This window comes from Poecile atricapillus, chromosome 12 (genome assembly GCF_030490865.1).
Source record: "Poecile atricapillus isolate bPoeAtr1 chromosome 12, bPoeAtr1.hap1, whole genome shotgun sequence".
Lineage (NCBI taxonomy): Eukaryota > Metazoa > Chordata > Aves > Passeriformes > Paridae > Poecile > Poecile atricapillus.
The window spans coordinates 9912788-9926191 of NC_081260.1; the positions used below are offsets into that span (position 1 = coordinate 9912788).

Here is a 13404-nt window from a genome sequence, read left to right on the forward strand (position 1 = left end):
GGTCAAATGACCATCATAAGGGTTAGAAAACTCTTCATTTATGCAATGCTTTAGGAAAAAAAAGAGGTACCTACCACTCATCTTTGCATGTGCTTCCCTAAATCCCTGACCTGAGCTAACAGCACGGTGGCCACCAAGAAGGCGCTTTGTTTGCTGTAACTTGATGCTCCGGTTTAGATACCCAATGTGATCAATTGAGTGTTCAGACAATATATTTCAGGATTTTTAAGTTTTTCTACAAGATTGTACTTACTAAAAGAAATCTCAGTCCTTAAATTGGATGTAGTAATGGCTTAACCAATTGTCAATTGAGTAGAATAATGTTGCTAAGCAAGTACCTATATTTCAGTTTAATTTTACGATCTTTTTGGAAGAATTATGTGCATAAAATACATTTTAATGGCTAATAAGTCCTGCTAAAGGATAAAAAATATACATAAATACTGTTTTATTTCTATTCTCTAAGTAAATATTATTACTGTCATTATTATTATCATTTAAATGAATAAAAGTGCTAAATAGCTACAATTATTGGTAACAGATTATAATGGTAATGATAGTGGTAAGAGATCAATAAGTGTCTGAACTGGTTAGAGTTCAGCAGCAGATTGTTTGCAAATGAGGCATTTACAAACTTGATGTCTTTGACAACATTCAGAACAATTTTACAATGTTTGTATCATTATTTTTTTAAATTAGCCTCAAAACATATTTTACAAATGTGTCCATTGTAATTTCAGCAAGCTAGTCTAAGCAAGAAGACAACTGTATTAAACAGGAAAATACTGACTTGTGACATTTTCTGGCCAGTATCTCTTCAGTTATTCAGTAGCAGAGCATCTGACAGGCTTCTTCTCACTCCGTGTTTAGTTGTCTGTCCCAGCATTTGTCCACTGATTCCTCATTTTGAATTGAAGAAAAGCAGGGAGATATGGGAAGGGGACAGCTGTGGGGTGTACATACTCTTCTGAATGTGTATGTTGTTGACAAGATAGTTGAAGACTATCATGTTCAAACCCACTGAGTTCAAGCCCATCCTCCCCTCCTTCTCCCTCCCCTGGGAGTGCCAGCACTGAAAATGCCTGCTCCTAATTCAGTGCTCAGTTCATGTGCTCTCTGGAATAGGGCTCAGGCTGCTTTCTCAGAGCTCTATCTGATTAGAGTCAAGTCAGCGAGGGTCTTGCTGTGTTTTTAAAGATCACTTGTTTAATCTCCTACAGCCAAATGTGTTGGGGGTTTTTCATTGACAACCACTTCTGGATGTGCTGCTTGCATCCTTTGCCAGTTGTCCTGATCAGCTGTGCTGTTTATTTCCCATTTGCTCTGTCACTGCTGTGTCTAATATTGGACACAGCACGAGATGGTGCAGCTCAGGAAATGGTGAAGCAGCTGGTAGGGAAATGAGACAATACTAAATGGAAAAATTGTGAAAAAAGGCAAAATCCACATGTGACTTGTACATTCTATGGGGAACTGGATTTTGTAAAGACTCTGCACTCAGCATATTTGAATGAAACAAATTTAATAGGAAAAAACAATGGAAAAGGGTTTTAAGGTCTGGTTAACACATAGTGCTATCTGCTGAAGAAACTTTTTTACAAATGTTCCGTTTTTTCTTGATCTGAAAAAAAAAAGCTTACATAACTGGATATTAGCGGGGGGGGGGGGCTCTGATGTGTTTTTTCCCTGTAAAATAGTAAATATTAAACTGAAAGAAAAATAGACACTTAATTCTGTGGACTGTCTCTAAGTACCTCTAAAATGCAATGTTTATTACAAAGAGAATATGCTGCATGTGTTAAAACTGTGAAGTTTATAGTTACATGTTTTAAGTCTTTTCATTCTGGGGGATTTTTCCCCCCTCCTTAATATAGTGAGTGCATGTGTGAGCTGGACTTTTCAGCGGAGGAAACAGTTGCTGCTGCAGTCCTTCCAGAACAGCCAACAGTAGAGCTAAACTGTGTTTTCACAGAATAAAACCGAAATAATTCAGACACTGAATGCTCCTATAGCATTCCTGTTCTTAGATCTCCAGCATGATTGAGAATTGCTCAGGTAAGGGTGGGGCCCTCTTCCTCTCAAACCACCTGACCCCTTGGCATGCATTGAAGTATATGAAGTTCCTCTAAACCAAATGTATATATTGTGCTTTTTCCTGATCATCTGTGGCCTTAGTGTTTGAATTCTGCACAGATTCTTTTAGCAGTACATATAAATGTCGTTGAACATGGTTTAATACACAGTTGCTCTCATTATTGTTTGAATCTGGTGTTTTCTCTGGAGTCTCTGTTTTCAGTGCTTTCTCCCTTATGTGCCCCTTTTCTGATCATGGCTTAATTACATTTTAAGTGCCTTCTGTGTTACTGTCTCCACTGCCTCAATTAGTTCACCTCCAACTGTGTGAATATTTTAATAACGAGGCTCAAAGTATTTCTGGCAATACAGAGTGTGAGCTCTGCTTATCAGCCCATGGCAAGCTTTCCTTCAGGGCATGACAGAGTTTACAGAGGCACTGTAGGTTAATATGTTAGTGCCATTTGGGTTTGATTTATTTTCTTTGGGTTAGTCTCAGCTGCAGTGCAGGCTCTTAACTTTGACTCTTCCTGAGCATCGTTGATCAAGCACCTTTGCAGAACCAAGAATTATGGAGAGCTCACAGGCTCACAGCTGTAGCACCCAAGGTATGTTAGCTATGAAGAAAGTCACCAGTGTGCAGCTTCTGTTTCACAAATAAATGACTGAAAGGCAGATGCTGGAAAAATTTAGAAGCAGATTTTATGGTCAGTGCAGTACTGTAGGCAGTTCTTCCTTGGCTTTCAATCTGCTAAGATACAAATTATTTCATTTTCTGATTTCCTTTATCAGGATTTATCTAACAAAGTTGGTAACAACTTCGAGCTCTCTCATGTTAGGTAGTCAGCCTCCCAACTGTCTTTCTACACTTTTGCAATATATTTGTATCTATTTATATGAAGATGAAGGGGATTTGGTTTTAATTGTAGATACTCAACACTACCTCTGATTTGCCTTAGAAAGAGTAGGTGTCTGCCTGCTAATTGTCAACATCGAGAAATCAGAGAAAACTATTTCAGTGTCAGTCAGTGACTTGTCATTTCCCAAGTATCAATTATATGGCTGTGTCTTTGTGAAAGATTAAAGCAGGGTGGTTAAATCTCAGGCTGGAGGTTTCAAAGTCAGAGGCTAGAATATCTGCTAAAATGAATGCCACAGGTCTAAAGGAGTGATTTAGTATTTTAAAACAATTACAGCTCACATTAAGAAAGGGCAGGGAAACTAAAGAGGGCTAGAGCTGTAAAAACCGTAGCCAAGCGCTCCTAGTGATACTGGAGTCGTTTCATCATGTTGTGGCTGTGTTCCCAAAGTTGGGCTAAGTTTTGATGCCAGATCATGGGATCTCACACTTGTTTAAACTTCATGACAATGTACAGAAGCCTTTTGATTTTGATACTTAATGCCCTTTGGTGTAGCACTGGAATGACGGTGGCACTTCCCTCTTTGGGAGCTCTGTATCGAATCTCGAGATGGAAAATCTTGTAGATACCATATTATATGCTTGAGAACTTTATCATGCTGACAAAAATGTCTCAAATTTTCATCTTGGTAATTATGATATGCATTTTAGGATAGTATATGTTTTAAGATGTATTTATTTAACTCAATTGATAATGATGTTGTGTGATGTCATAGTGATGCAAGATTACCCCCAAACTATTTTCTGGGGATACACAGCTGGAATGGTGCCACCACTTTCAGCTGAATTTCTTTGATGCATTTTGGTGACATAAGGTCCAACAATTTTGTGGTTTGCAGTTGCAGCTACAGAGTGTAGTAGTCTTTATAACAAACATAATTGCCTTTAGAAATACAGTGTAGAAGAACAAATGTCTGAGAATACCAGAAAATCTAATAAAGATCTTGTAAAAAAATTAGTTAAACAGTTGAAAAAAGTTGTTGTGATTGTACATGTAAAAATACAATATGCAAACCCAAAGATTCTAATATTAAACTGCAGCAGAGCTGACCTTTAAGTTTGAACTGCTGTTACTGAAATTGCTTTGGTAAACCGAACACTTGAGGACAGGAGGAAGCAGAAGTGGTCAGAATTATGTGAAGGCAGTTAACTCTCCCATCTCTTGATCAGATGGAACATTTGATGACAAAACCCTCAAGAGATCTGGGGGGAAGAGGGGCTGTTTGACTGACAAGCTGTGTCCCCAGTCGGCTGATCAAATGGAACAGACATGCCAAGTTGTCTTCCATGTGTTCTCACTGATGTCAGATTGACAGCAGGATGTAATTGGATGTGAATGGAAGTGCTGAGGAGCTTGTGCACATGCTCATGTTTTCTCTTTCGTCTTCCAAGATTAATCTGAAGGGTGAATTTGTTTGAATGTTTCTTAGCAGTTCAGTTTAAATTAAAAAATACACTGCTTTCATAGTAGATGTTAATTTATTAAGTTCATGCCCCCATATGTAAATTTTTGCATAATCTAGAAAAAAAAGAGGAAAAAGAAGTGCACATACCTGCACCCTTAATCAAACATAAGTCAGAATCAAACTGTTTAGCTGCCCCAAGTTTCATTATGGGGCATCTTGCAGTCTGATTTCAGGTTTTTTTCCAGTAGAAAAACACTAAAAAGCTGTTAGTAAATTTATGGAGAAAATGGAATATTTCAACAGTGCAAAATTGATTCATGGATTAGATTTTCAAAATCACAAACCAAAGCTAGATTTCTGGTTTTATTTTTGGGGCATAACCCAGTGTCTTTTGAAAGTCTCACCTAAGAGGTAGTTTTAAAATGCTTCATAGTCTGGTAGTCTGGCCAGCAATCATTGCCCCAGGGCAGGGTGCTGCTCCTGTTCTACTTGCTTCTGGGATGGCAGCATCTATTGCTTCTTGTGCTCTTGTGCACAAATACTGTTCCTTGGTTCCCATTCTCGCTGCACAAGGTGTTGCTGGTGTTGGGCATCTCTTCCTTTAAGGGATTTTGCCTCTACATGCTTAGACCTCTCACTGATACCTTCTCCCTTGCAAATACTGTTTCCTAATTTTCAGCATTTTTAATAGTTAATTGGAATGTGAAGAAATGGGACTTGGTCAGAGCAGTCATGCTGAAGCCTTTTGGTCCCTTGTGCTGAACTGACTCATTCACCGATCACTCACTGAAACTGGCACAAGGGGATCAAAACCTCCTCCCTCTACTCCAGCCTGGCTCCGTTTGCTCTCTGCCTTCCATTCATGTCACTTCAAAGGAAGATGGCTAGTAGTACCCTTGATACTCTCTTCAGCTACTTTAAAATTATATTAGAGCTTTGTAGTTGCTGGTGAAAGTTAAGGTGAGGAGCTGAGCTACTCTGATGATTCTTTTTGAGCATTGTCTGTGATCTGCGTGCCTCAGGTCTGCTGAATGTCCCAACAGTAAAGGAGAAGATTTCTGGGAAATCAGTGTTGATAGCAGCTCTCTAAAAGTCTTTCCACTATTACAAAGTTATGCACTTGCCAGATGCTTGCTCTGAGACAGTCACAATGACCTAAAGCCTAAGTACTACCCTGGCCCACTGACTGCATCGAATTAACTTCTGGATTTACAGCCCTGAAAATTAAAATTGAGTTTGGACTTCTGGATTTCTGCATGTGTAGCCTTGTAAAACTATATCAGTGAAATTTATAAAGATATCTGCTTTGCACACCTTTTATTTTAAAAAGATTTTGGTACTCACGTATCTAAAGTTACTGGTTTGACTGCAAATTTAAAAACTAAGAAATTTCAGTATTTTGAGATATAAAAAGTGTGTTTTAAATGTATTTTATAAACCACAATCAAAACCGTTAATAGGCATCATTTTCATATCTTTGTCTCCTTTTTGTTTTAGGAAGTGATATCTGTCATGCTTAGGTGTCACAGACTTCTAAAACTGAGGTTTGAATGAAAGGGATTTTGGTTTAATTTTAACTGCTTTCAGAAGTTTTTACCAGAAAAGCATGGCAGAGTTGAATTCAAGTTTGTAGGGACAGAGCAACAGTCTGAGGGTAATTTCACTTTGAAGAATGTTGGTACTCTGCACTCTCTTTTGTCAGACTTGAAAACAAGATAGAATCACAACATCAGCTTTGCCTGTTGAGGATTGTGAATGCTGGACTGGACTAGAGGTAGCAGTAAAGTACCCCACTGCTTCACACTGCTTCACAGGCTGCTTAATCTTGAGGAAGACTATTTGTTCATGTGAAACTCTTTCAAAAGGAAAAGTTAGTTAATCTGCTTGACATAGTTTGATTCATAGTTCTAGTGCCGTACATGAAAGTCTTAGTTATGGCTAGGTTTAATTTTGAAAATTTAATCACAAGAAGACAGGATTCATTATCTATTGCTTCCCTCAAACACAAATGGAAATGCCAAAACTTGTAATAGAAAAATTATTTTAGAGCCAAGGAGCTTCTAATATACTTGAAAGAAAACTGGACTCGATGATCTTGGAGGTCTCTTCCACCCTAGTCATTCTATTGTTGTTGTTGAATCCTGGTGTTGGAATGCTTTTCTCTTATGATAGAGCTTTTAGAAACAGAAAATATTTTTTTCTTTAAAATCCTTAGCTTTTTAATAGATTTTTGCATATGGAGAATTAAATTATAAATGAATCTATTGTAAAACAAGCTTTTCCAGACTCTAGTTCATCTGTAATACTAAAAGAATTCAATTTATCGTCACAAATGATATTGAGGTTCTTTCTCATCTGTGATAATTGTATTTTTACCCTCTTGTCTTTAGTAGGGTACAGTTAGTGTGGTCATTATTTGAGAATAAGTTGGTTTCCTTTATCTGAAATTTAGGTTAAATGCTAATTCCTGGCATTTGCTATGGTTTTATAACTTTAAAATTCATTAAAGGAGAGATATTTATGAGTACCTGCAGTAGAAATTTTTATTTAACAGAATCCTGTGAATGAAAGTATTTTACCTCATAAAGCCACATTTTGGAGTAGTAAAGGCCATAACCAGTAATAATTCAGATGTATTTGAATTTCAAGGATTACATTTCCAACCAATATTGTACAGAGAGTGTTGCTTCCTAAATTAAAATGATATCTGCTGCATCCACACTGTAGCTCCAAAGGTGCCTCCTCTGGCATCTTGTTAGTTGAGAAACTCTTGAAAAAAAAAATCTCTAACATTAAAAATTTCAAGTGATCTCCAACAGAATATGCTGCTTTTGGGGACAAAGAAAGTTCATTTATGTCTCCATAGGGTCAAGATGATTTCTGTGCAAAAAATTTGTTATTTATGTTGATTTCAACAGTATTGAAAATAAAAATTAATATCTGAGGACTCCAGGAGAATAATTTAAGAGATTCAGTCTACTTCTGTGCTCTTTCTTTAAACTTGTAGAATTAGTCTGAAGAAGATACTAGGAAGATATTTTCCATGAGGCGTGAGTGAAAACCTCATCCTCCGGTACCTCTAGGGAAGGACCTGAAGAATAAAGACTTTTTCTTCTTTATAAGTTTCACAAGCCAAAGAGTTTCCTGAAAGTGCAGCCTCCTTTCCTAATCCCTTAGCTGCCTAACCTGCAAATTTCACTCCTTATTGTAGTAACAAACTCTGATTCCTCCTTTATTCCTCCTTTAATTGTTACTACTGGTATTTTTGAACTTCCTGTCATCTCTGCTGGTAACTGGAGGTTAATGTAGGAAAGTGAGCTACATAAATAAGGGAATGCAAGGAAAAGTTGAAATATAGCAAAATAAAATGTGCAATACAATGCATTTGCTATAGATGTATAAAAATTCAAAAGGTATATTTTATATGGTCATTTATGTGCAATATGTATATCAGTTTTTATTTACTAAAATATATGCAGCTGAGAAACAGTTCCAGGCTGTAGCAATAATGCAATTGGTGATAAACATGAGATTTCTAAAACAAATTAATATTCAGTGTAATATGGTTTTGAAAAATAATTGATTTTTGGCTGCTTCTTCAATGATTTTTGTATGGATGGTTACTTGAGCTTAATGTCTTTGAATTATATTGTTCTAGGAAAGATGTGGTATGCTTTCAACATGGAAACAAGTAAGATCTTTGACTAAACAAAAAGCATATACACAAAAGCATTCAAAAAATGTATGTAGCAGGTTGTGTTTCATGAATGCCTTTATAAAGCAGCTTAAGGTCTCTGCACATTTAATTCTCAAGTCCAGCAACCAGCCAGTAAGCCACAGTCCTCAGGTGAAAAATGAGAAATTTTAAGGGCTGTTGAACACAAGAAATTTAGCAAAGTGCTCAATAGCCCTCAAAATTTCTCATTTAGGAGAATGCATATATATTGCTTCCAAAATGAAGGCAAACTTCAGGTTTTTGTTGTTTTTTTTTTATTTACATTTCTTCCTCACTCCTTCCCTCCCTCCCAATGTCTCTGAGTCTCTTATACCATGAGTAGCTGGTCTGCCATTCTGCTTGTTTAGCAGCACAGATAATGCACTGCAGATTAAAGGAGTAAGTTCAGTGTGAAAAAATATACACCAAGTTGTGGTGTAACACTAAAATCCCAACCCATAAACAAAAGTGCATTTTTGGGATACTTTTCCCTTGCATTCCCAATATACTCCCTCAGATATAAGCTATAAACATGATGCTTTTCAGGTTAATGTTTGTTATTTGCCTTTCTGGAGTTCCTTCCTTGTTCTCTTCCCCAGACTCTGATATTTCCAGTGTTCTCAAAAACCCTCCAGTCTGAAAGAGGACACCAGGCCAGATATGTATCATGGATTTAAAATTCCAGGACTGATATTTTCTCCTTGACTTTGAGCTATTTAGTCTCTTTAATAATTTTATATTAACAGGAAGAGCAATTTGTATTTTTTCACCAGAGAATTGATTTTGTGTGTGTTTGAGCACAGTGCATCCTCAGAAAAAGAACCAAGAATCAAGAATAAAATTAATTTGTGAATCAGTGATGTTTAAAGACTTTTAAAATCAATAAATTGCAATTGCTTAATTATTTGATGGAGTTCATACAAGGCACCTAATTGCAAGATGTCAAACTATTCCAGTTTATAAATAAATTATATTTTTCTGTAAGCTCTTTCTCTAATTGATCACATAGGTCAATTAAGTAATTTAAGTGATTATTTATCATTTTGTTATTTATACAAAATTTCCATAAGTGAATAGGAGAACTGGAAAGGAAGGTTCTTCATGCCCATCACTATTTATACTCTCATTTTATATTTCTTCTATCTTCTTTGTTTTTGGGTTATTTTTTCTCTGTTCTGAATATTTATTTATCGAAATAAATATTTATTTATATTCCCGGTTAGTTGGTAGAAATCAGCAAAATTCTTGGAAAATTGCAACAGTGAGGAGATTCCACAAGTCCTGCAAGTCCAAGTTTGCAGAATTACTGGGTTGGGGAGAAGAGCCTCCATGGTCTTTCACTAGGGTAATTTTTTTTATTTTTTTTTTTAACCTGTGCCAGAAAAACTAAGAGTTGCAGAAAGAGTAGCTGGCACACAATTACTCCTGACCATACAGTGGACAAAGAAATAGTCCTGATGATGCACTGGGATAAGTGTTTTGTATCTTCATGATAATCCTAACTGTAGGTTTTTAACTGTAATGCTGGCTAAATTGATGGCATAATAAAAAAGCCCTTCATGAGTTGCCTGGAGTTTTCAGTAGCTCTGTTAGTGAGCAAAGCTGGAGCTGTGCTAGAACTGCCAGGTCAGCTGCCCAGTTCTCATATCAGCCTTAAACAGCAGAGGCACCACTATCCAACTTCTCTTTAACTGCTTATCTCTGAGGAATTATTTTTCTTTTAAATAAAAAATTGTATTTAGACGGAGAAAGGAAGGGGTCTGTTAATTGAAATGCTGATTTAATTTTTTTTTTTAACAAAGCCTTCTTTCCTTCTCTTAGTCATTAGATTTTTTATATTTCTTCATGCATTACTTTTTGGAAAACTGAATTAGTATAAATGTGAGATAAAGTACTTGTTTTTTTAATGATTGTGTTACAGTTGGCTCCATGAGGGTCAAGAGTTAAAAAATCCTCTCATCATCTTCATAACTGCCACTTTTTTTCTCTCTCTGTTCATGCTAAAACTTGAATTTTGTATTAATGTTCTCTCATTTCTCTTGTGCCTATGTCTTTGTGGTATACTGAATCTGTCATAAATCTACTTGAACTTTATCTCCTTGTGGAAATATGTAGTATTTTAGGTAAAAAGGTTAGCTATGCAGACTTAACAGCAGCCACTTCTGCCATTGTAAAAGCTTTTCAGGGAATGCATCCAGTGGGAGTTAAAATCCTGAAAAGGCTTGTATACTTAAGAAATAGACTATTAAGGCAATAGATTTTGTTAAACTCGAGTTGAACATGAGTTATATTATAAAAATTCTCTTGCTGCAAAAGAAATAAATAAATAAATAAAAAAGGAATTAACATATAGACTGAAGGGTAAATTCTGTCCTTCTTAAAAATGTGTAACCTAATTAGCATTTTGTGGGATTTCTGGGATGAATTTTCCCCTTGGCATATGCAAATACAAACAGGGAGAACATGGGCCCCAGGCTGCTAATGGCAGACATCTGCCTGAAGGGACAGCCATGTAAGAAAATGCCTGCATCCTTGCCCCATGAGGACCTGTCATCAGCTGAGGTGATTCTTGAAGTTACAGGAAGATTTTTAATTATGGGGAAGTTCCTCACATGGTGAAAATAGGCAAAGATCTCTTTTGAAGGGGAAGAAGGATCAGATGATGTTTCTTGAAATCACACCTTGAAATTGTAAGGTGGACAGAGTTTAAATGCCATATATTCCCCAACTGCTTCCAAATATATTGGAATAGTATTCTCTTAGCCATCTCCACCTAACCTTGGAGTCAGCCTCAGTGTATTTATGAGAGACTTGGAGGACAGGGCTCCTGAAGGCACATCTCACCTTCTCGAGGATAGGGCTGGGATCACATCCTCCTCCTGTGAAGAAGAGGGAAAGATCAGAGTGGTGATGGAGCCCTTGGGATCATCCCCACATGTGTCCAAAAGGAGAAGGAGCAGTGGTGACTGGTGCTGCTGGGATGGGCCACCCAATGCAGCAGCTCCAGGCAAGACAAGGTGTCCTTCCATGACTCCTGTAGGAAAGTGAGGCTGTGGCCATGCTTTTCTGTTTGCTGCCCACCTTCTACCCTTGCCCTCCACAAATGAGGTTTCTGTTCCCTGAGCTCAAAGCCAAGACTACAGCCAAGGCCTTCAGGAATTTTTGGATGGCCAAAGAAAGATATATAGAAACAGATGACTTACAATTTCCTCAGGTGGTTCAATTTATATTTTAGCATTTGGTTTGTAGGTTTTGGTTGATACCTTCAAGAAAATACTAGGGCTTTTTTTAATTTCAGAAAGAGTGCTTAAAATCAGAATCATTCCTCTCACTAGCTGGTAGGTGGATTAGTTTGGCAAATTAAAGCTTTAGTTACGATGACTAGTAGAAAAGAGTATTTGTCCTTAGTCTTGATCAATGACTCTTGTCTCTAGTGTTTCTTTTCTAGAAACTGAAATACTGTATTCATATTTGATATTGTATTTAGTCTCTCAAGATGGCATCCCAGGTCTGATGTTCAATTAGGGAGTGAAGTTCTGTAATCCTTATTTAATTAGAACTCCCTGTCACAGTCCCTGTGAGTTGTATTTGTAATTGGATTCTCACAAGTGAGAATATGCAGAGGCTACCTCAAAGGGAAGTTGGAATTTGCTGATGTGTGTTACTTACCTGTAGTTCTTCGAGATTGTTTCCTCTGCATATTCACATTATGGGTCCTGTCCACCTCTGTTTGTCCTTGGGTTTCTACTGCCCAGCAGCTGCAGTGTTCAGTAAGAATAACTTGCAGCACTGTACAGCTCTCAAATCTGAGATGGTTTGGTGTCATGAGATGGCCCTTGTACAGTCCTAGTAGTCACTGCTCTTCTAGGAAGTTCCAGTAGGCCACCAGCACTGGAGAACCTAAACCCACTGGTGTGAATATGCAAGGACAGCACTCTCAAAGAGCAAGCCAATGGTAAGTACCCTTCTTTGTCTTTCATGATAAACCAAATATTTTAAATATCATTTTGTAAAATCCCTATTGGCAAATTTGCTACACTTTCCCTAGGATAAAAATATACTGAGTTTAATTTGGAGCTGCTGTCTTCCTGGCAAAACGTGAGAAAGTATCTGTGTTTGCAGATGCTCACTTCATTTGTAAATTGATGTGCAACTATCAGTGTGTGGGTGTGTACGTTTGAGCTATAATACATATTTCTATCAGATAAAAAGGCACAATTACAGTACAGCAGTATATATTTTATTATATGTTCTTCTAGTTGTATTATACTTAGAGTAGATTAGATAGCAGAGTAAGTCACTAACCAAAAAAAATCTTCTAATAGTGTGAACAGTGTTAATTCTCAAAACAGATTCTCCAAAAGAAAAGCAAAGTTACGTTGCTTTTCACTGCTACATTTTTTTCTGAACTTTTATTTTTTCCAGACGTGGAATTCTGCGAGACTCCTCATATCCTGTGCTCTGGCTATCAAACTGACTTACATGGGGTAGCTGAGCACAGTTACCCGCTGGAGGTGGGCTCGGATGTGGACACGGAAACAGAAGGTGGCGCATCCCCGGACCTCGCCCTGAGGATGTGGATGAGGGGGATCAAATCGGAACACAGCTCCTGCTTGTCAAGCCGGGCAAACTCAGCATTGTCCCTCACTGACACTGACCATGAAAGGAAGTCTGATGGGGAGAATGGTAATAAAGAAATGCATCTCATGTACTCAATAGTAGTAGTAATTTTTTCAAGACTTTCTTTTTCTACTTTTCTTATTTTCCTTTTTTCTTTCATTTTTCTGTTTTGATTTGTTTATTTTTTCCCCTTCATTCCTAGATGCCTGTACTGTATGTAAGGTATATTTATAATTTAGAAAACAAGACAAAAAAATGAAACAGTGATTTTGTTAAAACATCGTTTCTCTAGAGATGAATAACTTTCCCACGTTCTTCATTTTTATGTCATAAGACATTTATCATTTTAATTTGGTGGCCTATGAATTAGGTTCTAAAGTAAATCTATGTATGTGCATTTATATTGCATTTTGCATACAGTTGTTCCTGTGGCTTCTGGGCATAGCTTTAGGGCTCTTCAGCCAGGTGACTTGAAAAAGACAACCTGGAGTCCTAAATTCTCTATTTACTTCTAATCTTATGCTACACCTGAAGACATGTCTTTATCAGTAGGACAGACTGAACAGGTCTTCATTGTATCTCAGTTCTGTATTTCTCTGCATATGGAGAGTGGGCTCGTGGGCCACTTGGGTTTGGTTTTTGTGTATGTGTTTTCTAAATATTCATTCTCA

At 37.2% G+C, this 13404-nt stretch overlaps 1 protein-coding gene across 5 annotated transcripts in view; it reads left to right on the forward strand.

Annotated features, from left to right (window-relative positions):
* The window catches only part of TENM1 (teneurin transmembrane protein 1), a 234956-nt gene that overhangs the window by 12718 nt on the left and 208834 nt on the right, over positions 1-13404 (forward strand). For all 5 annotated transcript variants that reach the window (XM_058847817.1, XM_058847819.1, XM_058847822.1 and 2 more), the window contains exon 2: positions 12539-12799. In XM_058847817.1, the coding sequence (XP_058703800.1) occupies positions 12539-12799 (261 nt within the window). The remainder of the gene's footprint in view (positions 1-12538; positions 12800-13404) is intronic.